General features: G+C 37.8%; 1 protein-coding gene across 19 annotated transcripts in view; it reads right to left on the bottom strand.

Annotated features, from left to right (window-relative positions):
- SPICE1 (spindle and centriole associated protein 1) overlaps positions 1-25,331 on the bottom strand; it is an 89,117-nt gene that overhangs the window by 33,348 nt on the left and 30,438 nt on the right. For 9 of the 19 annotated variants that reach the window (XR_013527755.1, XM_035274499.3, XM_078352356.1 and 6 more), the window contains 5 exons: positions 24,645-24,692; positions 20,747-20,890; positions 17,280-17,373; positions 16,440-16,546; positions 12,626-12,744 (listed from right to left, as the gene is read on the bottom strand). Coding sequence is in view for 17 of the 19 variants with exons in the window: in XM_035274499.3 (XP_035130390.2) it covers positions 12,626-12,744; positions 16,440-16,546; positions 17,280-17,373; positions 20,747-20,890; positions 24,645-24,692 (512 nt within the window). In the remaining 2 variants the exon portion in view is untranslated. Of the gene's footprint in view, positions 1-12,625; positions 12,745-16,439; positions 16,547-17,279; positions 17,374-20,653; positions 20,891-24,644; positions 24,693-25,331 lie in introns of all 19 variants that reach the window. The other 10 variants (XR_013527754.1, XM_078352350.1, XM_078352349.1 and 7 more) reach the window with 2 other exon arrangements.

Here is a 25,331-nt window from a genome sequence, read left to right as displayed (position 1 = left end):
ATGGATAACTTAGAGAGGAATATGAATGAATTAAAGGAGCTGAAAAACATAATTCGAGAACTTCGCGAAGCATGCACAAGTTTCAATAGCCAAATTGATCAAGCAGAAGAAAGAATATCTGAAGTCGAAGACCCACTCAATGAAATTAAACGAGAAACCAAGATTAGAGAAAAAAGCGCAAAAAGGAATGAACAAAGTCTCCAAGAAATGTGGGACTATGTGAAAAGACCTAACCTACGTTTGATAGGTGTACCAGAAGGGGACGAAGAGAATGAATCCAAGCTGGAAAATACTCTTCAGGACATCATCCAGGAAAACTTCCCCCACCTAGCAAGACAGGCCAACACTCAAATGCAGGAAATTCAGAGAACACCACAAAGATATTCTGCAAGAAGAGCAAACCCAAGGCACATAATCGTCAGATTCAACAAGGTTGAAATAAAGGAGAAAATACTAAGGGCAGCCAGAGAGAAAGGTCGAGTTACCCACAAAGGGAAGCCCATCAGACTCACAGCAGATCTCTCGGCAGAAACACTATAAGCCAGAAGAGAATGGGGGCCAATATTCAACATTCTTAAAGAAAAGAACTTTCAACCCAGAATTTCATATGCAGACAAACTGAGCTTCAGAAGTGAAGGAAAAATAAAATCCTTTGCAAACAAGCAAGTACTCAGAGATTTTGTCACCACCAGGCCTGCTTTACAAGAGCTCCTAAAAGAGGCACTACACATAGAAAGGATCAACCAGTACCAGCCATTCCAAAATCACACTGAATGCTAAAGAGCATCAACATAATGAAAAATCTACAGCAACTAACAGGCAAAACAGCCACTTAGAATCAAAATGGCAGTATCAAATTCACACATAACAATATTAACCCTAAATGTAAATGGACTAAATGCACCAATCAAAAGACACAGACTGGCAAATTGGATAAAAATCCAAAACCCATCAGTGTGCTGTATCCAGGAAACCCATCTCACATGCAAGGATACACAAAGGCTCAAAATAAAGGGATGGAGGAAGATTTACCAAGCAAATGGAGAGCAAAAAAAAGCAGGAGTTGCAATTCTCATCTCTGATAAAATAGACTTTAAAGCAACAAAGATCAAAAGAGACAAAGACGGCCATTACATAATGGTAAAAGGATCAATAAAACAAGAAGAGCTAACGATCCTAAACATATATGGACCCAATGCAGGAGCACCCAGATACATAAGGCAAGTTCTTAATGACTTACAAAGAGACTTAGACTCCCACACAATAATAGTGGGAGACTTTAACACTCCACTGTCAATATTAGACAGATCAACCAGACAGAAAATCAACAAGGATATCCAGGGCTTGAACTCAGACCTGGAGCAAGCAAATCTGACAGACATTTACAGAACTCTTCACCCCAAATCCACAGAATATACATTCTTCTCAGCACCACATCACACCTACTCAAAAATTGACCACATAATTGGAAGTAAAGCACTGCTCAACAAATGCAAAACAACTGAAATCATAACAAACAGCCTCTCAGACCATAGTGCAATCAAGTTAGAACTCAGAATACAGAAACCGACCCAGAACCGCACAGCTTCATGGAAACTGAACAACTGGCTCTTGAATGTTGACTGGGTAAACAATGAAATGAAGTCAGAAATAAAGAAGTTCTTCGAAACCAATGAGAACGAACACACAACATGCCAGAACCTCTGGGACACATTTAAAGCAGTCTCTAGAGGAAAGTATATAGCAATAAGTGCCCATATGAGGAGAATGGAGAGATCCAAAATTGACACCCTATCGTCAAAATTGAAAGAGCTAGAGGAGCAAGATCAAAAAAACTCAAAACCCAGCAGAAGACAAGAAATAACTAAGATCAGAGCTGAACTGAAGGAGATTGAGACACGAAAAACCCTTCAAAAAATCAATAAACCCAAGAGCTGGTTTTTTGAAAAGATCAACAAAATAGACAGACCACTAGCCAGATTGATTAAAAAGAAAAGAGAGAACAACCAAATAGATGCAATAAAAAATGATAAAGGGGAAATCACCACAGATTCCACAGAAATTCAAACCATCATCAGAGAATATTACAAACAACTCTATGCGCATAAACTAGTAAACATGGAAGAAATGGATAAATTCCTGGACTCCTGCGTCCTCCCAAGCCTAAACCAGGAGGAAGCTGAAACTATGAATAGACCAATAACAAGGTCAGAAGTCGAGGCAGCAATTAAGAGCCTACCACACAAAAAAAGCCCAGGTCCAGACGGGTTCACAGCCGAATTCTACCAGACACACAAAGAGGAGCTGGTACCATTCCTTCTAAAACTATTTCAAACAATCCAAAAAGAGGGAATACTTCCCAAATCATTTTATGAGACCAACATCATTCTGATACCAAAACCCGGCAGAGACCCAACAAGAAAAGAAAACTTCAGGCCAATATCCATGATGAACATAGATGCAAAAATCTTCAATAAAATATTGGCAAGCCGAAAGCAACAGCAAATCAAAAAACTTATTCACCATGATCAAGTAGGATTCATCCCGGGGATGCAAGGCTGGTTCAACATATGCAAGTCTATCAACGTAATTCACCACATAAACAGAACCAAAAACAAAAACCACTTGATTATCTCAATTGACGCAGAGAAGGCATTTGACAAAATTCAACAGCCCTTTATGCTAAAAACCCTCAATAAACTCGGTATCGATGGAACATATCTCAAAGTAATAAAAGCTATTTATGACAAACCAACAGCCAATATCATACTGAATGGGCAAAAACTGGAAGCATTCCCTTTGAAATCTGGCACTAGACAAGGATGCCCTCTTTCACCACTCCTATTCAATATAGTTCTGGAAGTTCTAGCCAGAGCAATCAGGCAAGAAAAAGAAGTAAAGGGTATTCAAACAGGAAAGGAGGAAGCCAAATTGTCTCTATTTGCAGACGACATGATAGTATACCTAGAAGACCCCATCACCTCAGCCCAAAAACTCCTGAAACTGAAAAGCAACTTCAGCAAAGTCTCAGGATATAAAATCAATGTGCAAAAATCACAAGCATTCGTCTACACCAATAACAGACTTAAAGAAAGCCAAATCGAGAGCGAACTGCCATTCACAATTGCTACAAAAAGAATAAAATACCTTGGAATACAACTCACAAGGAACATAAGGGACCTCTTCAAGGAGAACTACAAACCGCTGCTCAACAAAATCAGAGAGGACACAAACAGATGGAGAAACATTCCATGTTCATGGTTAGGAAGAATTAACATCATGAAAATGGCTATACTGCCCAAAGTAATTTACAGAATCAACGCTACCCCCATCAAGCTACCATTGACTTTCTTCACAGAACTGGAAAAAACCACCATGAACTTCATATGGAACCAAAAGAGAGCCCGCATAGCCAAGTCAATTCTAAGCAAAAAGAACACAGCGGGGGGCATCACACTACCGGATTTCAAACTATACTACAAGGCTACAGTAATCAAAACAGCATGGTACTGGTACCAAAACAGAGATATAGACCAATGGAACAAAACAGAGGCACTGGAGGCAACACAACATATCTACAACTATACAATCTTTGATAAACCTGACAAAAACAAGCAAGGGGGAAAGGATTCCCTGTTTAAAAAATGGTTTTGGGAAAACTGGCTAGCCATGTGCAGAAAGCAGAAACTGGACCCCTTCCTGACACCTTACACTAAAATTAACTCCAGATGGATTAAAGACTTAAACATAAGACTTGGCACGATAAAAACCCTAGAAGGAAATCTAGGCAAAACTATCCAGGACATAGGAGTAGGCAAGGACTTCATGAACAAAACACCAAAAGCATTGGCAACAAAAGCCAAAATAGACAAATGGGACCTAATGAAACTCCACAGCTTCTGCACGGCAAAAGAAACAGTCACTAGAGTGGATCGGCAACCAACAGAATGGGAAAAAATTTTTGCAGTTTACCCATCAAACAAAGGGCTGATATCTAGAATTTACAAGGAACTCAAACGGATTTACAGGAAAAAAACAAACAAGCCCATTCAAAAGTGGGCAAAGGATATGAACAGACACTTTACGAAAGAAGACATATATGAGGCCAACAATCATATGAAAAAATGCTCATCGTCACTGGTCATCAGAGAGATGCAAATCAAAACCACATTGAGATACCATCTCACGCCAGTTAGAATGCCGATCATTAAAAAATCTGGAGACAACAGATGCTGGAGAGGATGTGGAGAAAAAGGAACACTTTTACACTGTTGGTGGGAGTGTAAATTAGTTCAACCATTGTGGAAGACAGTGTGGCGATTCCTCAAGGCCTTAGAAATAGAAATTCCATTTGACCCAGCAATCCCATTACTGGGTATATATCCAAAAGACTATAAATCGTTCTACTATAAGGACACATGTACACGAATGTTCATTGCAGCACTGTTTACAATTGCAAAGACCTGGAATCAACCAAAATGCCCATTGATAAGACTGGATTGGAAAAATGTGGCACATATACACCATGGAATATTATGCAGCAATCAGAAATGATGAGTTTGTGTCGTTTGTAGGGACATGGATGAATCTGGAGAACGTCATCCTCAGCAAACTGACACAAGAACAGAAAATGAAACACCGCATATTCTCACTCATAGGCGGGTGATGAAAAATGAGAACACATGGACACAGAAAGGGGAATACTAAACAGTGGGGTCTATTGGGGGGAAAAGGGGAGGGCCAGTGGGAGGGGGAGGTGGGGAGGGATAGCCTGGGGAGAAATGCCAAATGTGGGTGAAGGGGAGAAGGAAAGAAAAGCACACTGCCATGTGTGTTCCTACGCAACTGTCTTGCATGCTCTGCTCATGTACCCCAAAACCTAAAATCCAATAAAAAATTAAAAAAAAAAAAAAAAAGAAAAGAACATGTAATGATAATACAGTAAACAGTACTATAAAATAATGTGACAAAGTTAACATTAAACATATCAATAAGTGTTATAAGCTTACTTCAATTAAAAGAAGAATATTTTCATATTGTCTAACAAGGCAAGACTAAACTCTGCATTGAATACAAGAGACATACTTGATACAAAATAATTTCAAAAGGCTAAATATATTAAAGATCTAAAATACAGAAAGCTAAATGTAAAAAGCAAAGATAAGCCAGGAAATTGGAGACAAGAAGAAAGCAGAGGTTTCATTCCTGGTACCAGAGGAAGTAGAAATGAAATCAAAAGGTATTCAATGTGACAAAGCATACTTTATAACGGTAAAAGTTATAAATCACAAAGAAGATGTAACACATTCCAAAAAACACAATCATGACTTTTATAAGAAAGAAGTATTTAACTCTAAACAATTAAATATACTTAGACATAAAATACAAAGAGAAATAGAAACTAGTAGTGGGAGACTTTGACACCATTCTCAGTAGAAAAGAGTGGCGAAAATAAGGATACCAAAGCAGTAAACAACATACTCGATGAGGCAGATCTATGGATATACATTTAGAACTTTATACCTTGGTAGAGTATATACTTTTTCTCAGGCACACACATGAAACATTTGTAGAAATTTGTAAAAAGAAAACATCATTAAGTTCCACTAGTAGAAATATTACAAATCACACTCTGAACATAATGTCATAAAACTAGAAAAACAAAGAGGCTCTGGAAAACCTTTTTAAAATCTTCTATTAGACAACCCTTAAGTAAACATGAAAATATAAACTGAAATTACTTCATTCCTACAGTAACAAAACACTACATACCAGAATGTATGGCACACATTTACAGTAGTGACTAGAGCAGAATTCAGAGCCCTAAATATGCTTATCAATTAAAAATAAAATAATGAAAATGAATGTTTTAAATTCTCAGTTAGGTTCACTAGAAAAACAAAGTAAAAAAAAGCACAGGAAAGAAAATAAAGATAAAAGCAAAAATTGATGAGGAAGAAATCAGAAAACTGGACCTCTAATAAATCAAAAATCTTAGTTCTTTGAAAAATTCATAAAATAGGCAAACTGCTAAAAACCTAATTTTAAGAATGACAGCAAACCAAAATAAATGACTGAGAGCAAGTCAGCACTGAAACTACATTTTTTTTTTGAGACGGAGTTTCGCTCTTGTTACCCAGGCTGGAGTGCAATGGCGCGATCTCGGCTCACCACAACCTCCGCCTCCTGGGTTCAGGCAATTCTCCTGCCTCAGCCTCCCGAGTAGCTGGGATTACAGGCACGTGCCACCATGCCCAGCTAATTTTTTATATTTTTAATAGAGACGGGGTTTCACCATGTTGACCAGGATGGTCTCGATCTCTTGACCTCGTGATCCACCCGCCTCGGCCTCCCAAAGTGCTGGGATTATAGGCGTGAGCCACCACGCCCGGCCCCGAAACAACTTTTTTTTTAGAAGTATAGAGATTATTGGCATACCTCTATGGAAATATGCTGATTAACCTAGATGAAAAGGAAATTTTCCTAAGAAAATATAACTTACAAAAACTGGCTTGAAAAGAAATAGCAGCTTAAATAGAACTTAAATAAAGTTATTATGGCACTTCCCCACCAAAAAAGTACCATGAGCAAATAGTTTCAGAGGAGGAAAGCTATCAGCCTCAAAAAACAGATAGTCTCAGGGCTATATAAATTGTTCCAGGACTTAAAAAGTTAGAGAAATCTTCCAGATGGTTCTTATGAAATCAAGTATCACATTGTTACCTCAACTTGATAAAGGCTACAGATACAAACTACAGACAATATAATTTTTGAATTTTAACACAAGCATACTAAAGAAAATAGTAACAACCTCCAATACTCCATTAATGAAAATAACACATTATGGTCAAATAGAATTTATTGCAAAAATGCAAGAATGGTGCAATATTAGGAAATCCATAATATAATGTACCATATTAAGAGACATAAGCAGAAAACTCATGATTATCTCTATAGATATTGAAAAAGTCTAACAAAATTAACACTCATTACTGATTAAAAAACACTCAAGAAAACATGAGTTGATTAGTATTTCCTTAGCATTATTTGAAACAAATATGTATCTGGGTATGGTGGCTGCACGCCTGTAGTCCCAGCTACCACAGACTGAGGGAGGCTGAGGTGGGAGGATCACCTGAGCTGTGATCACGCCACTGCACTCGGGCTGGGGTAACAGAGTGACACCCTGTCTCAAAAAAGACTAAAAATAACAATAATTTTAAAAATGTAAAGAAAGAAAGGAAAAAAAAAGACCTCAATACTAAAGCCAGTACCTTACTTAAGCGGAAACAGAAGCATTTTCATGCAATCAAAAGCAAAGCAAGGACCCCCACTATTCACTATTGAACACTGCCCTATAACTAATAAAATATACAAAAGAAACCGATTAGAGCTGTAAGACTTAGGAAACAAGGAAAACAATGTCTATTTGCAGAAGACATGACAGTCAACTTAGAAACCCTTAGAAAATCAGTGCTAAAACTAATTCAACCAAGATTCAATAAAGTAACAGAATACTGAGATAACAGAGGGAAACCAGCAGCCTTCATAAAAACAGGAGGTATAATGGAAGACAAAATTCCATTTAAAAGAACAGCAAAAGCTCCAAAATACTTAGGAATAAACTCAATAAGAAATAAGCAAAATCTATATGAGAGAAATGTTAAGACACTCCTGAAAAACAGAAAAGTAGATTTTTAACAAAAATATACTATGCTCTTGGACAGTAAAATCCAACATCACAAAGATGCTGGTTCACTCTAGTTAATTTAATAATAAAACATGGAATACTGGCCGGGCACGGTGGTTTATGCCTGTAATCCCAGCACTGTGGGAGGCCGAGGTGGGCGGGTCCTGAGCTCAAGAGATCGAGACCATCCTGGCCAAAACGGTGAAACCCTGTCTCTACTAAAAATACAAACAATTAGCTGGGTGTGTTGACATGCACCTGTGGTCCTACCTACTCAGGAGGCTGAGGCAGGAAAATCGCTTGAACTTGGGAAGCAGAGGCTGCAGTGAGCTCAGATCAAGCTACAGAGAAAGACTCCATCTCAAAAAAAAAAAAAAAACATGGAATACTATTCAAGGACATGGATGAGCTGGAAGCCATTATCCTCAGCAAAGTAACACATGAACAGAAAATCAAACACCACATGTTCCCACTTATAAGTGGGAGCTAAACAGTGAGAACACATGGACACACAGGGCTCTGTTTTGGGGTGGGGTTGAGGAGGGAGAGCATTAAGAAAAACAGCTAATGCATGCTGGGCTTAAAACCTAGGTGATGGGTTGACAGCAACCATCATGCAAACCACTATGGCACACATTTACCTATGTAACAAACCTGCACGTTCTGCACATGTACCCTGGAACTTAAAAATGTAAACAATAACAATAAAACATATCCTAAGAAAAATACCAGTAAGTTTTTTTGTGATGTTAAACAAATTTATATGGAAAAATAAACATTTAAAAATCACTAAGTAAACTATGAATGTAAAGAGCTATGAGGGAGTCTATGAAAACACTATAAACGCTCTCTTGTCAGAATATGGTATAGAGCATGACTACAGAACAAAGCATGCAGACCAGAATAGAAAATCCAGAAACACATCCAAGTACATAAGGAAATTTAGCATGTGACAAACAGAGCAATCTCAAGTCAGTGGGACAAGGGTAGACTTTAATAAATGATGCTGGGACAACTGGATAGCCATCTATAAAAACACAAAAATTGGATTCGTATCTCATACTACATGCCAAAATAAACTCTAAATGGCTTAGAGGACTAAATGTGAAAAAATGAAACTACACAAGTACTGGAAAACATGAGTGAGTTACTCTATAACCTGGATTTTAGAAAATTTCAGAATATAAATCAAGATCTACATGCAAAAAGATAATAATAAATTCAAACTATATTTTGCTCGGTTAAAAAAATGCCATCAGAAATTCAAAAAATACTGGGAAAAATATTTGTAACATATTATATAGGTAAAAGACTAATATCCTTAATATGTAGAGAGTTTTACAAAGTAAGAAAAACAATACCAAAACCTTAAAAGAAAGGTGAGCAAAAGACATGAACAGACAATTGTAATATCCCTTAACATGCAAATATTTTCAATTTAACTGAAAAGAAAAAGTTAAAAAAAACAGTGAAACTATGCTAAGATACCCTCTCTCACCTATGAAATTATTTTTAAGTGTTTTTTTTTTGAAGTTGGAGACAGACTGTCACTATGTTGCCCAGGCTTGACTCAAACTTCTGGGCTCAAGTGATCCTCCAAGCTAGTAGTTGGTATTACGGGCACAAGCCACCATGCCCAGCTCACACCTATGATATTATTAGCAAAAACCAAAACCTCTGCGGGCCACTCATTATTTTGCCAGGGAGAATACAAAATATTATAACCTTCATAAAGCAGAATCAACACAGCATTTACCCTTTACCTCAAAATCCCACTTCTAACAATTTATCCTAAATAAAGACCTCCTTACATATATATTATGTAATTGTATAATGTATATGTTGTACATATGTATTATTATACATATACATATTTTTATTATTATACATATATACAAGGTTATTCACTGCAGTATTTTGGTAATTATAAAATACTGAAAATGGTCAGACTTGGTGGCTCACACCTGTAATCCCAACACTTTGGGAGGCCAAGGTGGGTAGATCACCTAAGGTCAGGAGTTCGAGCCCAGCCTGGCCAACATGGTGAAAGCCTGTCTCTACTAAAAATACAAAATCAGCCAGGCCTGGTGGACGCACACCTGTAATCCCAGTTACTTGGGAGGCTGATACAGGAGATCACCTGAACCCGGGAGGCAGAGGTTGCAGTGAACTGAGATGGCACCACTGCACTACAGCCTGGGCAATATGAGACTCCACCTCAAAAAATAAACAATAAAATAAAAAACTGAAAATAACCAAAATGACCATATACATATGAGAATGGTCAAATAAACTATGGCACATTCACACAATTTAGTACTATGTACTATTTCATTTTGTTATAAAAATGAAGGGAAAAATTACCTCTGTAAACTTATAAACAGCCATGGGGAGATTTCTAGGATATATTATTAAGGGGTAAAAGCAAATATAGATGGATATGTGAATTATCCCAATCTGATCACTAAACATTACATGTATCAAAACATCTATGTACCCCATGAATATGCATATTTATTGTCAATTAAAATAAAGTAAAATAAAAGCAAATATACCATGTCATCTTTCACATAAGAAAGAAGAGAAAATAAGGATATATATATCTGCTTACATTTATAAAAAGAAACACAGAAAGAATAAATTTTAAAACTAAGGAAACTGGTTACCCACAAGAGTAAGGGCAGATGGGAACTAGTTACAAGGGATAGGGGACGATGACACTACCCTGAAAACATCTTTTTATACAATTTTGTCCAGCAGAGAGGTAAAAACCTAAAACTGAATACAAATAGAAACAAATGAACCTAATTATATTTCAAACGAACACAATAACCTTTTAAAAATCTGCTAACAATCTTGAGCTCTACTTAGCAGGTTTATTTTTGCAGTAGTATGGGTGCAGCAATTCCAACACCACTTTCTATGTATTGCAGGATCGAATAGGAATCAATACACTTGCATAATGCTTGGAGACATGCTGCTCAGTGTTAAAGAAGAGCGATTCAAACATGGAATAAAAGAGGACCAAGATAAAACCAGGAGTGTTAAACTGGACTTGGAGCCATCAGTGTAAATTCATGGTTTATAGCTATATAGACAGAAAACTAGATACTACTATAGACATGGTCATATACATGTGACTACAGGTATATATGTACGATTGCACATATATGTATCTGTTGGCCTAAAAACCATTATGTCAGGGTCAATAAGCAGACCTAATACTTAGATCTTGATTTCTAAACACCCTCCTTTAATAAAATGAACCAAGGATTCTTGAAGAAATGGTTGATTCCAGGGAAAGGGAAGAGAAAGTATAAGAGCTATGTTGTGCCAGAAATCAAATGTTAAAGAAGATATGTGGGCCGGGCGGGCGGCTCACGCCTGTAATCCCAGCACTTCGGGAGGCCGAGGCGGGCGGATCACGAGGTCAAGAGATCGAGACCATCCTGGTCGAAATGGTGAAACCCCGACTCTACTTAAGATACAAAATATTAGCTGGGCATGGTGGCGCGTGCCTGTAATCCCAGCTACTCAGGAGGCTGAGGCAGGAGAATTGCCTGAACCCAGGAGGCGGAGGTTGCGGTGAGCCGAGATCGCGCCATTGCACTCCAGCCTGGGTAACAAGAGCGAAACTCTGTCTCAAAAAAAGAAAGAAGATATGTTAAAAGGACACACGAATTACTTGAAGAAGCTCCCAAATATGTGACAAGTGAACATCAAAATAAATAAAAGATGAAACAGAGTATAATCCATTGAAGGAACATGCAGACATCACTGTAACCAAACAATGACAGTTAACAGCACCAATCATGAAACCAAGGTATCACTGCCTCTTGACATGATGCACTGATGACTTAGCAGCACTTCAGGGGTATTCCTGCCCAAAATGTATAAGTAAGCTGAGTCTAATAATGAAGAAATTATAAGACAAAGTCAAGTTAGAGACAATTCTGCAAAATAACTGCCCTGCCCTTCAAAACCATAAAAATGTCATAAAAAGCAATGAAACACTAAGATTATATTTTAGGAGATTCCAGATTTTTTTTAATGAAAGACATGAAAACTAAATACAGTAAGTGATTATGATTGTTTCTTCGATCATTCAAAAGAACATAAATAACATTATTGGGACAACTGGAGAAATCTAAATAAGGTCTATAGATTAGATAAGAGCATTAAATCAATGTAACTTCCTGATTGTGGTCACTGTACTGATTGTATCTCAATGAATGCTCTTTTTCTTAGGAACCACACACTGAAGTATTTAGGGATAAAGAAACATGAAGTATGCAGCTTACTTCCAAATGGTTCTTTAACAATGTGTGTCAACTGCAAAGATACGGAACCTAGGTGCCCGTCAGCCAACGAGTGGATAAAGAAAACGTGCTGTAGGTACACCATGGAATACTACTCAGCCAGACGCACACCCACACAAAAAATCATGTCTTTTGCAGCAACGTGGATGGAGTTGGAGACCATTATGCTAAGTGAAGGAACTCAGGAACGGAAAACCAAATACTGCATGTTCTCACTTTCTAAGGAGCTATGCCATGGGGATGCAAAGGCGTAAGGAGTGATAGAGCAGACTCTGGAGACTCAGAAGGAGACGGGCAGGAGACAGAGGGGGATGAAAAACCTCCGTGTTAGGTACAATGCGTGTGATTCAGGTGATGGGTGCACATGTGCATGCATCTCAGAAAAGGAGATAAAATGATAAAACAAACGTGGAAAATGTTGATAATTGATGAATCTCAGTAAAGAGTATATAAGAGCTTTTTATAATATCCCTGCAAATTATTTTGAAATATCAAAATAAACAATTTTTAAACAAAAGTAAACTCCCATTTACTAAAAAATGATGCAATCAACAAACACTGAAACGGCCATGGAAAAAAGCTGGGAGTCATAAATATTCCTGCCATATACACATACCTGTTTGTATTTGTGTTAGACTGAGAGTTCAGGGAGTTATCCAACTCATTCTCATCCTCACTTTCTCCTGACTGGCTATTCACAGTTCCCTCTTCTTCACCATCTACGTCATTAAGAGCCTGTCTCAACAAAACAATAAAAACAGCACAAGTTGAGTATATATACACTCATACTTTCTCTTTTTCCTGTCATAACAGAAAAGAGGCCCCTTCTCCTAAGCCCCCCACATGATCTAGAACACAAATCCTCTCATATCCTTCCGCTCCTATCAATTATCCTATCTCTCTACCACATTTTCAACCTTTCTCTCTCTGTAATGGCTTCAGCTGACCAACATCTAAACGTGAGCAAGCCTCTCCCCTCTTACCCTGACCCTATACTTATCTTAAACTACATATATCTTCCTTCTACCACCACCAAACTTCTTAAAGGAGTTGTTCCGCCCTCCTCACTCATCTCCTATGCCCTGCAACTCTGCTTCTGCCCTACTGCTCTGCTCAAACTGCTCTCTACAAGGTCAACCTCAACACACTTACTCCTAAATCAAATGGGTATGTCTGTCTTTGCCTTCCCTTACTTTTCTGACCACTCATTTCTTTCCTTTAAAATCTACTTGGCCAGGTGTGGTGGCTCATGCATGTAATTCTAGCACTTTGGGAGGCTAAAGTGGATGGATCACTTGAGCCCAGGAGTTGAAGACCAGCCTGAACAACATGGCAAAACCATGTCTCTATAAAAAAATACAAAAATTAGTCAAGTGAGATAGCCCACACCTATAGTCTCAGCTACTCAGGAGGCTGAGGAGAAAGGACAACCTGTGCCCAGGAAGGTCGAGGTTGCAGTGAGCTGTGATTGTGCCACTGCAATCCAGCCTGGGCAACAGAATGGGCAACCCTGTCTCAAAAAAAAAAAAAAAAAAAATCCACTTGATACACATTTCCTTTAACTCCCATAATACTGTATTTTCTTAGATTTTCTCCTACTCTTCTGGTCATTCCTTCCCAATCGCCTTTACTGATCTTATGTTTCTACCCTTTCCTTCTATCACACCTGCTAGGTAAGCTCTTGATAAATTTTACCTATTATTATCCAGTCTTATCTTGTTTGGTACAAACGTTACACGTAGAAAGTGCAATACACTTAAGAAAGAGGAAATCTAGCAACCACAACTAGCATTTGTTGATATTTAAACTTTTAAAATGTTTACCACAAGGCCTATATTAACCTTTTCTCCCCTCATCTGATCCACTTTGAGTGGTTATATCTAATTCCAAAGCTGTAACTACAAATGAAATGCTATTAATTTCCAAAGGTCTATCCTCACACCCAGATCTGTCCTAACCCTAGACATTCATATGCAACTGGCCTATAAGATACCCCTATTCTGGCCAGGCACAGTAGCTCATTCCTATAATCTTAGCATTTTAAGAGGCAGGAGGATCGCCTGAGCCCAGGAGTTTGACATCAACTTGGGCAACATGGCAAAACCCCGTCTCTACCACAAGTACAAAAATTAGGCAGGCATGGTGGTGTGTACCTGTAGTATCAGCTACTCAGGAGGCTGAGGCAGGAGGATTGCTTGAGCCCAGGAGGTGGAGGCTGCAGTGAGTCATGAGTGTGCCACTGCATTCCAGCCTCAGTGACATAGCAAGACCCTGTCTCAAAAAACAAGATATCCCTCCTCCATAGGTCCAAACTGAACAGCTTCCTAACCCCTCCCACCGTTCTTCCAGATACTTTGCTCCTGCCAATATTCCCTAAGACAATGAACAGTGTCACCATCTACTCAGACGCTCAAGCCAGCAAATGAGGAGTTATCCTTCTTTCTCCCCTGTCCTGTCCTATAGGTCACCCAATCCTGCCAACTGTACCTCATTTTAACCACTCTCACGTCTATCCCTACTCTCCTCTATTTCTTTCCCCACTAGCACTGCTTTGGGTCAGGCCCTCCCCACTTCTCACTAAGACGCCCACCAAGTCTTCAAACCAGACCCTCTCTCCAGTCTTGTCCCTTCCCAATCCATCTTCCACACTATACTGGATCTCATCATGACTTCACTCTTTAAAATCCTTCAGTGACTCTACTTTTACTTTCCAGTCCTTAGCCCTTCAGGACCTAGGTCCAGCTTCTCTCTCTCACCTCAAATCCTGCTACTTCCCCAACCCGATGACAGAGACATGCCTTAATCATCCATGTATCCTAGCATCTAGTGCATGACCTGAAATATTACATGAGGAATAAGTGAGTAGGTTCAGTCTCACTAATTCCTATACGGATGAAGAAATTAGGACCCAGAGAACTTAAGTAATACAGTAACAATTTCATCTTTTCTTGGTGACTCAAGATTATCTATAGCAACACCAATTTCCTTTCTGATGTATAGTGTCCTCTGCTTATCTATTAAGGTGTCTTCTCTCTCCTCCCTCACTGACATTCTTCTCTGCTACCTCTGCTTTGAGAGACTCCCATCACTGTTTTTCATCTGCTATCAGCTGTAAACTGAGAAAGAACTTAAACCAGGTAGGTAAATTAGTTGTATCAGTAACATTAATTTGAAATTCTACTGCTGTATTAACGGTTATAGGCTCAAGTGTGAGAACAGACTCTTCAACACAATAAAATCTGACTGCTTTATTTCATGTTTCTGGGATACACTGTTACTTGTTTCCAGGCTCCAAATAACCGAAAAAGTGCTTAAAGAAGGACTGAAATAAATATGGCCAATGGATATGGCTATTTAAAATATGTGTAACATTTTACTTAACTGCCTTTAGAAGTATGAAACAATTAATATATCTTTTATGATTCGGCCTGTTGAGAAATGTTAAGTTTATGAATATCGATACTGAGAAACGTTAAGTTTGTGAATATTGAGAAATGCTGAGTGCATGGTAAAATATATTATTTGCTAGGAAGAACGATGGCAAGGAAACCTAGCATCACCCTCCCACCGCCCTGTCCCCCCAAGAAAACTACTTGGGGCATTCCAAAGTGGCAGGACAATGTATCAATATCATACACAGGTTAAAACAATTCTTCAAGATATCTGACCGTGCCCCCGTGGCTCCCTCATGGAGAATACTTTTTAGTTTGTATGTGTTCAGTGGGAAGAGGCACCAGCTGCCTACTTGGCATATTTTGTGTTATGAGAAAATACCGAACATCTGTTTGCTAATAATAGTCGCCTATGCAGAGAGAATAACTGTGTGGGTCAGAGTCTACTCGAGGCCGTCAGCCTAGAATACAGTCAGCCCCTGAGGCTCTCGGCTCGGAAGGCTGCTGGCCCCTCGGTTAGTCCCACTTTGCTGTTCTATCTTAGCGTCTGCCTCTCAGTTCCTTCTGCGCCGCCTGGGTGGGGGTCTCTACGGCCTAGCTGGCTCTCGGTACTAGATCTTGCAACTCCCTGGGATCACCTGACTCCAAGTGGAAAGGCTCCCTGCTATTTCCACAATGATCGATGGTGGCAGTCTTGCAGAGCCACATAGCCTAGATTTGAATCCCATCTTTGATGCAAACTATGTGATCTTGGCCAAGTCACTTAATTTTTCTCAGCCTCAGTTTCCTCATCTGCCAAATGGGGATAATAACAGAATATACACGTACTAAGCACTCAATAAATTTTAGCTATTATCATCCAGTCTTGTCCAGTACAAACATTTCCACAGAAAGTGCAATACACTTAAGTAAAAGCAAATCTAGCCACCACAAGTAGCATTTGTTGATATTTAAACTTTTAAAATGTTTACCACAAGGCTGTATCAATTTAAACTTCCTTTCAGCATGAGAGCTATGGCTGTGAGTAGAGCACATTACCTGAGGTTCTCTGACAGGCTCATTAAAGATAGACTGAGTGATAGGGTCTTGATTTACCACAGTGGGACTCTGAGAGGAATCAGGAGCCACTGTTATATTTGGAAACCCTACAAAAGGAAAAGAAGTTCTGATGATTTGTTTCATTTAACTAAATTGACTTCACAAGCTCTATTCTGCATATACTCTATATACTGCCCCATACTTGATCATCATATGAAAATCTTAAACAGCAGCTCACATTAATGTAGTGCTTACTACATGCCAGGCACTGTTCTAAATGTACTGACATCTATTAACTCATTCTACCCTCACAAAACCCTGTAAGTACGAATATTATTTTACAGAGCAGTAAACTGAAACTCACAGACTTTAAATAACTAGCCCAGAGTAACATTAATAAATTGCCAAGCCAGAATTCAAGCATTAAATGAAAAACTAAGGCTGTTTCTAGAAGATAAAAAATGAGCTATACACACATTAAAGTAAATGATGCGTGTATCTGACAAGGGGCAACGTTCCTCCGAGACTGAAGCTGCTTCAGGTTTCAAACTAAGCTTTACTCAAGTCGTTTTAAAATTACAAAACCCTGTACTTTACACAAGATATTTTAGTTGATTAAAACAGTTTACTTTTCCTTAGCTGAATTATTTGAAATACAAGTAGTTGATATTCTTTCGGAAAGAGATTATAATAACTGTAACCCTAGCAACCCTTGTAAATCCACCCTACAATACTTGTGATATAAATATGATGTCTACGAAAGGCATTTTAAGTTTTTCCAAATAGTCAGTTGCGGCTATAATTTAATAAGGAAGAGAAGCTTTTGTTTGAATTGAATACCTGTGCACCTACGAGGAAACAGCTCTTTTGCTGCAGATATCCGATGATCAGATTTCTCCAATACATCCTGCGTCTGATATTGATCAGAAAGAATCTAGATACATGTTAATGACAAATATGATTATTCAGATAAACATATAGTTACTTTTCAAATTGCAAAAGAAAAGACCATAAAAAGGCCTGGAGCATGAAAATAACCATAGGCTACCTTCCTAAAATCCTTCAGTGGCAATATCCTTACGTACCAGTAGATGGGGCTATGACAATAATTAGTGGCTTTCAAATGCTTGACTCCAAAGAAATACAATTAAATTGTGACCCACGACATTTACATACACGCAAATACACACACACAAACACACACACATATATACAAGTTTTAATTAACGTTGCTCCAAGAGAACCATATTTTCTTAATTTCTATTCCATTTTTAAAATGTTGGCTGCAACCCACTAACTTCACAATTAACAAAATAATCCATAGTTTGAAAAACACAGATTAAAGATATGAATCTCTGAGCTATAACTTAGAAGGTGTTTCAACCATTAGAGTGAATTCAGAATCCACTAATGGGTCATGACCTACAACTTTAAAAACCTAAGATATGAGTTTTAGGATTAAACAAAAAATGTGATGCTTCTGTGTTTAAAAACAGGTAAGTTTTTTACCCTGGAGAGGCGGAAACACAAAAACTACCACTACAGTAGTGCCTCTGATTACCACTTTCCACTTAGGAACTTTCACATATGTTATATTCTAGCTACAGGCTAGAATAAAAGCCAGATAATTCTCTATGCACCACCACCAGATGGCAGTCTTAAGTTAAAAGTGCCTGGAAACTGCTCAGTTTCCAACAGGGACTCGAATTGATAAAACATCTGGTAACAAATACTCTTAACAGAATTTCTCTATGCCACGGAATCAAGCACATACATAATGTGACCTCAGTTATTGTTTTAGGACGCAGAAAGAAAAATATCAAGAGTCACATTCTTAACTTTTTCCTTTCTTCTCCTGCTATAACCAAGCAGGTTGGCAGGCTCAGTGAGAATAAAGCCCTAAATTTATTCCTTCCACAAAGACTAAGCTTTGGAATGGTATCAGGGCAAGAGCACAGTTAGAGCCAGAAGACTGAAATGCTAGTCCCAGTCAACAACGCTACAAGGGTGTTACATGGATATGAACTCACTGAAAACCTATATAGCACTCTAGAGACGTCTGAGAATTGTGCTACATCTGGAGATGTCTGAGAATTTATATTATGCCACAAACCAAGTGGGAACGATTACGAGCTTAAGAAAAGAATGTGAATGAATGAGTATAATCTTTCACTACACTAGAAAAATTACACAAAGCTTATTTCCTAAATAACAATTGTAAGAGTTTACATTTTTTTTAAAAAGCATTGACCTATCAAAATAAAGAAACAGAATTGACACATAAAGATTATAAGTAATAATCTTATTAACCATATTGAGATCTGATTTTTTTTTATAATGAGGTCTCGTGTAAAAGCCGTTATCTGTCACCTTCCGCAAGTCCAAGCTTGCCCAACCCGTGGTACAGGATGGCTTTGAATGTGGCCTAACGCAAATTTGTAAATTTTCTTAAAACATTATGGGTTTTTTTGCAACTTTTTTTTTTTTTTTTAGCTCATCAGATATCATTAGTTAGTGCATTTTATGTGTGGCCCAAGACAATCCTTCTTTTTCCAGTGTGCTCCAGGGAAACCAAGATTGGGTATCCCTGTTTAGTCTCTGCCCTTGGGAAAAAATGGTTTGAGTGGCTTGGCTTTTATTGGATCAGTGTATTGGCTTTTATTTCTTCTTTCTACATTTATAACTCCTCTCATAAAGCCCATCCTCTTGATAGGTAAACTGATCTCTACAAGCCTAACTGTATATATTACTCCTCAAATGAGTTTGCAGAGCACAAACTTAAACTTGTAACTGGTGGTTCACATGATCGACTTTCAAAGGATCAAAGTCTCTGCCAAAAAAAAAATGATCAGAAACGTTGTCATCTTAGCCCTTTTGTACCATGGTAATAGACACCAGGTGGAATTGGGAAATCACAAAGAGACTTTAGGAGTTATTACTTTTTGGGGATTTATAGATCTTTAGGAAAGCCTCCATCTCCCTGAGTGAGAGGGAGCTCTAATTTGCTTGATTCTCATGGTATGGGTACATCTTACAGCAAATGAAATCTAAGACTACGCAGGCCAAACAGCTCTCTCTTAATTTATGTTCACCTAGGAGCCCAGCCTCAGGTGGATGCGTTCTGTTAGCATTAGGAGATAATTATTAAGCTTATGTGGATATGTCTCAGAAGGCTTCTGCCTTTGGTCCACTGAATCCTTAAACATTGCAAATTTAGCAACACTGAAATAAAAGATGCACATATCCATCGACTAAGCAATCCTACTTTTTTTTTGAGACAAGAGTTTAAACACCTTCTACCACATCTACAACTTACATGAGAAATTCAGGGCATTAGCAGGAACCAGAGGGAAAGGAAATAAAAGCCCAGAGTGTGATGCAGCCCAAGCAGGCTGCCTTTCTTCATGGTCAGATGTGTTTTCACGCCTTTCACTGAGAATTACCACACAGCATTTAAATGTATGTGACTTGTCCAAGGTCACCAAAAGACACTTATCTGTAAAGAAGCATTCGCTCAATAATGCCACTGTTCTTTTCTCAAGCTCATGTAACCACTTACTCCTTCTGGTATCTCTAAGGCTGAGACTTTATTTCAATAAAAAGCCTAACAAATTGCTCAAAAAACAATGTATGATTGAAAGCTGCCATGAAAGGTCAGACAGCTAAGTGCTGTCCATAAGCTTCAATTAACCGGGAGCAGCACGCCAGACAGAGCACATTCCTTTACAATGACTTCAGCTCAAATTAAAAGGTTACTTGCTGTAGTTTCCTCTTACTTCCCATATTGTTTGTCCCTACATATCTGATTACTTATCCAAACACCCATGTCTGGCAAAAGGTTAAGCCAAAGACAAGTTGCTTACTACTCAGTTGGACAAACATACAACATTATTATGTTGTTTTTCTCAAAGTAATCTCATAGCACTGCTGTTGAACTAAGAAAAATAATTAAAGCAGCTTATATAGAAAAGGAGGAGTAAGCAAAGATTGTGCTCATCACTTTGTAAGTGTACCACTGAAATCTCCTAACAACACAACCAAACAATAATTTTAAATATGAGAAAGTTCAGGCCAAAAAGTTAAATAATTTACTGAAGGTCACGTAGCTAGTATGTTAGAGAACAGAAATTCAAACCACCAAACTAGACTCCAATCACTCTGCTGCTTTTTTTGAAGTCCACGTGTAGATTACTGAATAAGAATGCAGTGCTTACTAGAGTCACTCCGATGTGAATCAAATTGAGGGGAAAAACAAAACCCTGTTTATCTCCTTTTTCTCTTTCTAACTCTCTGCAGTTTAGCCTGACCTCCTTCATGATAGACAATCTTCTTTTCTCCAGATTTGAAGTGTCTGGTTTCTGCTTCCTCAATTTTCTCTTCAAAGCTTTTTCTTGGAGTTCCCAGTGTACTAACGCTCTGTTCTTTGATTTGTGTATTTCATGACGACGCACCTGTATAGAAGAGAAAAGAACATAAGGGGGAGAAATGCCAGATACAGGTGACAGGGGGATGGGGGCAGCAAACCACATTGCCATGTATGTACCTATGCAAAAATCCTGCATGTTCTGCACATGTACCCCAGAACCTAAAGTGCAATAAAAGTGTGTGTGTGTGTGTGTGTGTGTGTGTGTAAAACATAAAGGAACGTTGTAGACATGAAGAAGTGGCCTATTCAGATGGTGAGACCACCTACTCTAGTTCGTCACTTTTTAAACTTCTTATGGTCCAATAATATGCACATTTGTATATATTCGCAGCCAATATTTTCAGTCCCCTAAATTTTCAAAAATGATCTTCAAGAAATAAGTATACAGAACTGGTAAACCCACCTAAAAGATATACTGAAAGAAATATCAATTTCTACTACTTTTCTGCAAGACCATCCAGCAAACTAGTGTTTTTCAAACCACAGGTTGGGACTCATTTAATGGATGATAAAATCAATTCATGGGTCAAAATCAGCTTTTTTTTTTTTTTGACATACACACACATATAGCACAATGTAAAAGGTACAAAATCCACCGAGTCCTCTTTGGCAAAGACACGTTCATTTGGTGATAATCACATCACTGCCAAGAACTAACGATGCAGTGTGTTCACAGCCCTTCCATGGCTTCATGTGGAAGCAGTCACTGAAAATACAGAAATCAGGGAAGTACAAGAAGAGACATGAGCCACAGGTCTTCGGTGTTAAAGGAGAGGTTCATAAGATGCTAAAAATAAAATTAGATATTTGGTTTTATAAGTACTCAAGTATTCAGAACTGTGAACATTAACATATGTGATAAAATGTACTGCTGAGTTTTCTCCATGTAAAGAAGAAATCAACCCATTAAAGAAACAACCAGAAATATAACACATGGATTCTGACTCACAAAAAACAAATGAAGATGACTTTTTTTAGACAATTGAGGAGATTTGAATACGGGCTGAGTATTAGGTGATACCAAAAAATTCTATTTACTTTTGTTGGATGTAATAATGGCACTGTGATTATGTTGAAAAAAAAAGGCTTATATTTTTTAAAATGCAAACTGAGTAAGCACAAAACGATGTGTTCTCTTGAATTTGCTTTAAAATATTTCAGTGAAAAAAGAAATAGGTAAGATAAAGGAAGCAACTATGGCAAATTTTTAATAACTATTCTATCTGGGTAAACAGTACATGGTAGTTATTTCTACTCTTGTCTCCATTTTCCCATGAGTTTGAAATTTTTCATTTAAAAATGTTAAGTCAGTTGGGCATCACTATTATGCTCAATAAGTAGTTAATAAGCACCTACTAGGATTAGACTCCCAGGTAAATAAAGATGTATAGGATATGGTCTGTATCTCTCAAAAGCATTAATAATCTGCCCACGGAGATTGGCCATATCCATAGAAAGACAAATTACATGAATTAGATGTCATTTACTCAATACCTTAGTTAGATAGTAAGACCAACAATAGTTTAGAGGAGGTAATTGGTCAGTTTCAAAAAACAGGACTTCAAACTTACTATAAAACTATGGTAATCAAGACAGTGTGGTACTGGCATAAGGATCGACAAATCAGTGGAACATAATTGAGAGTGATGAATAAGCATTTATATTATAGACAAGTGATTTTTCAACAAGAGTTCCAAGATCATTGAATGGGGAAAAATAGTGTTTCCAATAAATGCTGTTTGAACAATGATTATCCCTTAGCAAACAATTAAGTTGGGCTCCCCTCCTACCACACACCATACAGAACAATTAACTTAAAATGAACCACAGTTCTACATATAAGAGCTACAACTATAAAACTCTTAGAAGAAAACATAGAAGTATATCTTTATGAACCTTGGGTTAGGTAACAGTTTGTTAAACATGACATTAAAAACTCTAGTGAAAAAATAAAAAACATGTAAATTTGACTTCATCAAAATTAAAAACTTTCCAGCTTAAAGGACACCATCAAGAAACTGAAAAAACAACTAAGAAAATGGGAGAAAATATTTGCAAATTGTACCTGATAAGGAATTTATATCCAGAATACACAATTTTTATAACTCAACAATAAAAGCACAAATAATCCAATTTTTAAATGACTAAGGCATTTGAATAGACATTTCTCCAAAGAATACATTACAAGTGGCTGAAAAGTACATAAAAGGATGCTTAACATCATCTGTCATTAGGGAAATGCAAATTGTAACCAAAATGAGACAGCACTTTACACCTACTAAGAGAACTGAAATGAAAAAGGTGACAGTAGCAACAATGTAGGGAAACTGGAAGCCTCATAGATGCTGGTGGGGATGTAAACGGTGCAGCCACTTTGCAGAACAGTGTGATGATTATTCAGAAAGTTAAATACAATGTAGGGAAACTGGAAGCCTCATAGATGCTGGTGGGGATGTAAACGGTGCAGCCACTTTGCAAAACAGTGTGATAATTATTCAGAAAGTTAAATATGGGGAAATTACATGACTCGGCAATTCTACTCCTAGATGTATCCACATAAAAGAAGTGACAATGCTCGCACAAAACTTGTACATGAACGTTCACAGCAGCGTTATCCCTAACAATGGAAATGTCCACCAACTGAACAACAGATAAAATGGTGGATCCATACAATGGAATATTATTTGACAATGATAAGGAATAAAGAACTAATATGGGCTGGGCATGATGGCCAACACCTGTAATCCCAGCACTTTGGGAGGATCAGGTGGGCAGATTCCTTGAGCCTAGGAGATCGAGACAAACCTGAGCAAGAGACCAAAGCCCTGTGTCTGCAAAAAATACAAAAATTAGCCAGGTGTGGTGGCATGCACTTGTAGTCCCAGGTACTCAAGAAGCTGAGGTGGAGATGGCTTGAGCCCAGGAGGCGGAGACCGCAGTGAGTGGAGACTGATACATGCTAAGACAGGGATGAACCTTGAAAACATTATGCTAAGGGAAAGAAGTTAGACACAAAAAGCCACATATTGTATTCCACACATATGAAGTATCCAGAACAGGCAAATACATAAAAGCACAAAGTAAATCGGTCATTGCTACAAACTGGGAGGAATTGGGCACAAGGAGTGACTGTTAATGGATATAGGGCTTCATTTTGGGGTAATGAAAACATTCATGTTGCACAACTCTGAATATACCAAAAATCACCAAACTATACACTTGGAACAGGTTTTATGGTACGTGAACTGTATCTCAATAAATCTTAAAAAAAAAAAAAAACTAAGTGGAAACTTAAAAAAAAGTAGAACTTGAACTACGATAAGGAAGTAAAGTAAGATTTGAACACATAGAAAAGAAGGTACAGAAACTGTTCCAAGTAAGGAATAGGAGCTCAGACGTGGAAACATTCATGGCATAATCACGGATAAATTATGACACTAACTAGAACAATATGTTTGTATAGGGAAGAAACAAATGATGCTGAAAATACCTATAGATTGTGTTAAAAGGCAGATAGATGTGCATAGGGCAGTACCGGACTGAAGAGATTTCAGCTATAAACCCAACATATTTATGAAATTCTAATACATACTAATTGATATTCCTAGCTAAAATCAGGAAGTCCAGAAGATAAGCTTTTTGATTTTATACAGACATAAACAAGATTAAACATAAGTGAACAACTACCGGGAAGTGCATACAGTTTCTATTCTAAAAGTTACAAGTCAAATACCAACAAAACACTGAATAAATGACTTCAGTTTTGATAATGAACTTACCAGATCTTCAGGAGTTGACCGATGAACTGTTAGATCAGTCACAGTATTCTGTAAAAAAAAAAAAAAGGGGGGGGGGAGGGGCCTTTCTTTAAAAAAGAAAAAAAAGTTTTCTTATAAAATATACTCACTGGATTTTAATGGCTAAAATGGTTTCAAAATCCTAGAACCAAAAACTCTTTCCTTCTAGGAACCAATATTGTCAATTTACATATTAACACATATTAGGTGTATCTACAGAAAATAACAGACTAATTTTAGATGTCTTACAGAAAATACTGTATTCACCAAGCAGTCGTGCATTATATTAAAACAATGAATATACTGAAAATGAATATATGGTATATGAATAAATGGCAGTATATATTTAAAAATTTAACTGAAGTTTTAGTTTTCACATTGTGTTCTATGGAATCCCAGGATTCTACAACATAACTCTAAAGGTTCCTAAAAGAAAGTGTGATCACTGGCCACTGTGTCTCACGCCTATAATCACAGCACTTTGGGAGGCCGAGGCAGGTGAATCACCTGAGGTCAGGAGTTCGAGACCAGCCTGACCAACATGGCAAAACCCTGTCTCTACTAAAAATACAAAAATTATCTGGGTGTGGTGGTGGGCGCCCATAATCCCAGCTACTTGGGAAGCTGAGGCAGGAGAATCACTTGAACCCAGGAGGTAGAGGCTGCAGT

This window comes from Callithrix jacchus, chromosome 15 (assembly GCF_049354715.1).
Source record: "Callithrix jacchus isolate 240 chromosome 15, calJac240_pri, whole genome shotgun sequence".
NCBI classification, from domain to species: Eukaryota; Metazoa; Chordata; class Mammalia; order Primates; family Cebidae; genus Callithrix; species Callithrix jacchus.
The sequence above is the reverse complement of the archived record's forward strand: the minus strand, read 5'-3'. Positions and strand labels throughout refer to the sequence as shown.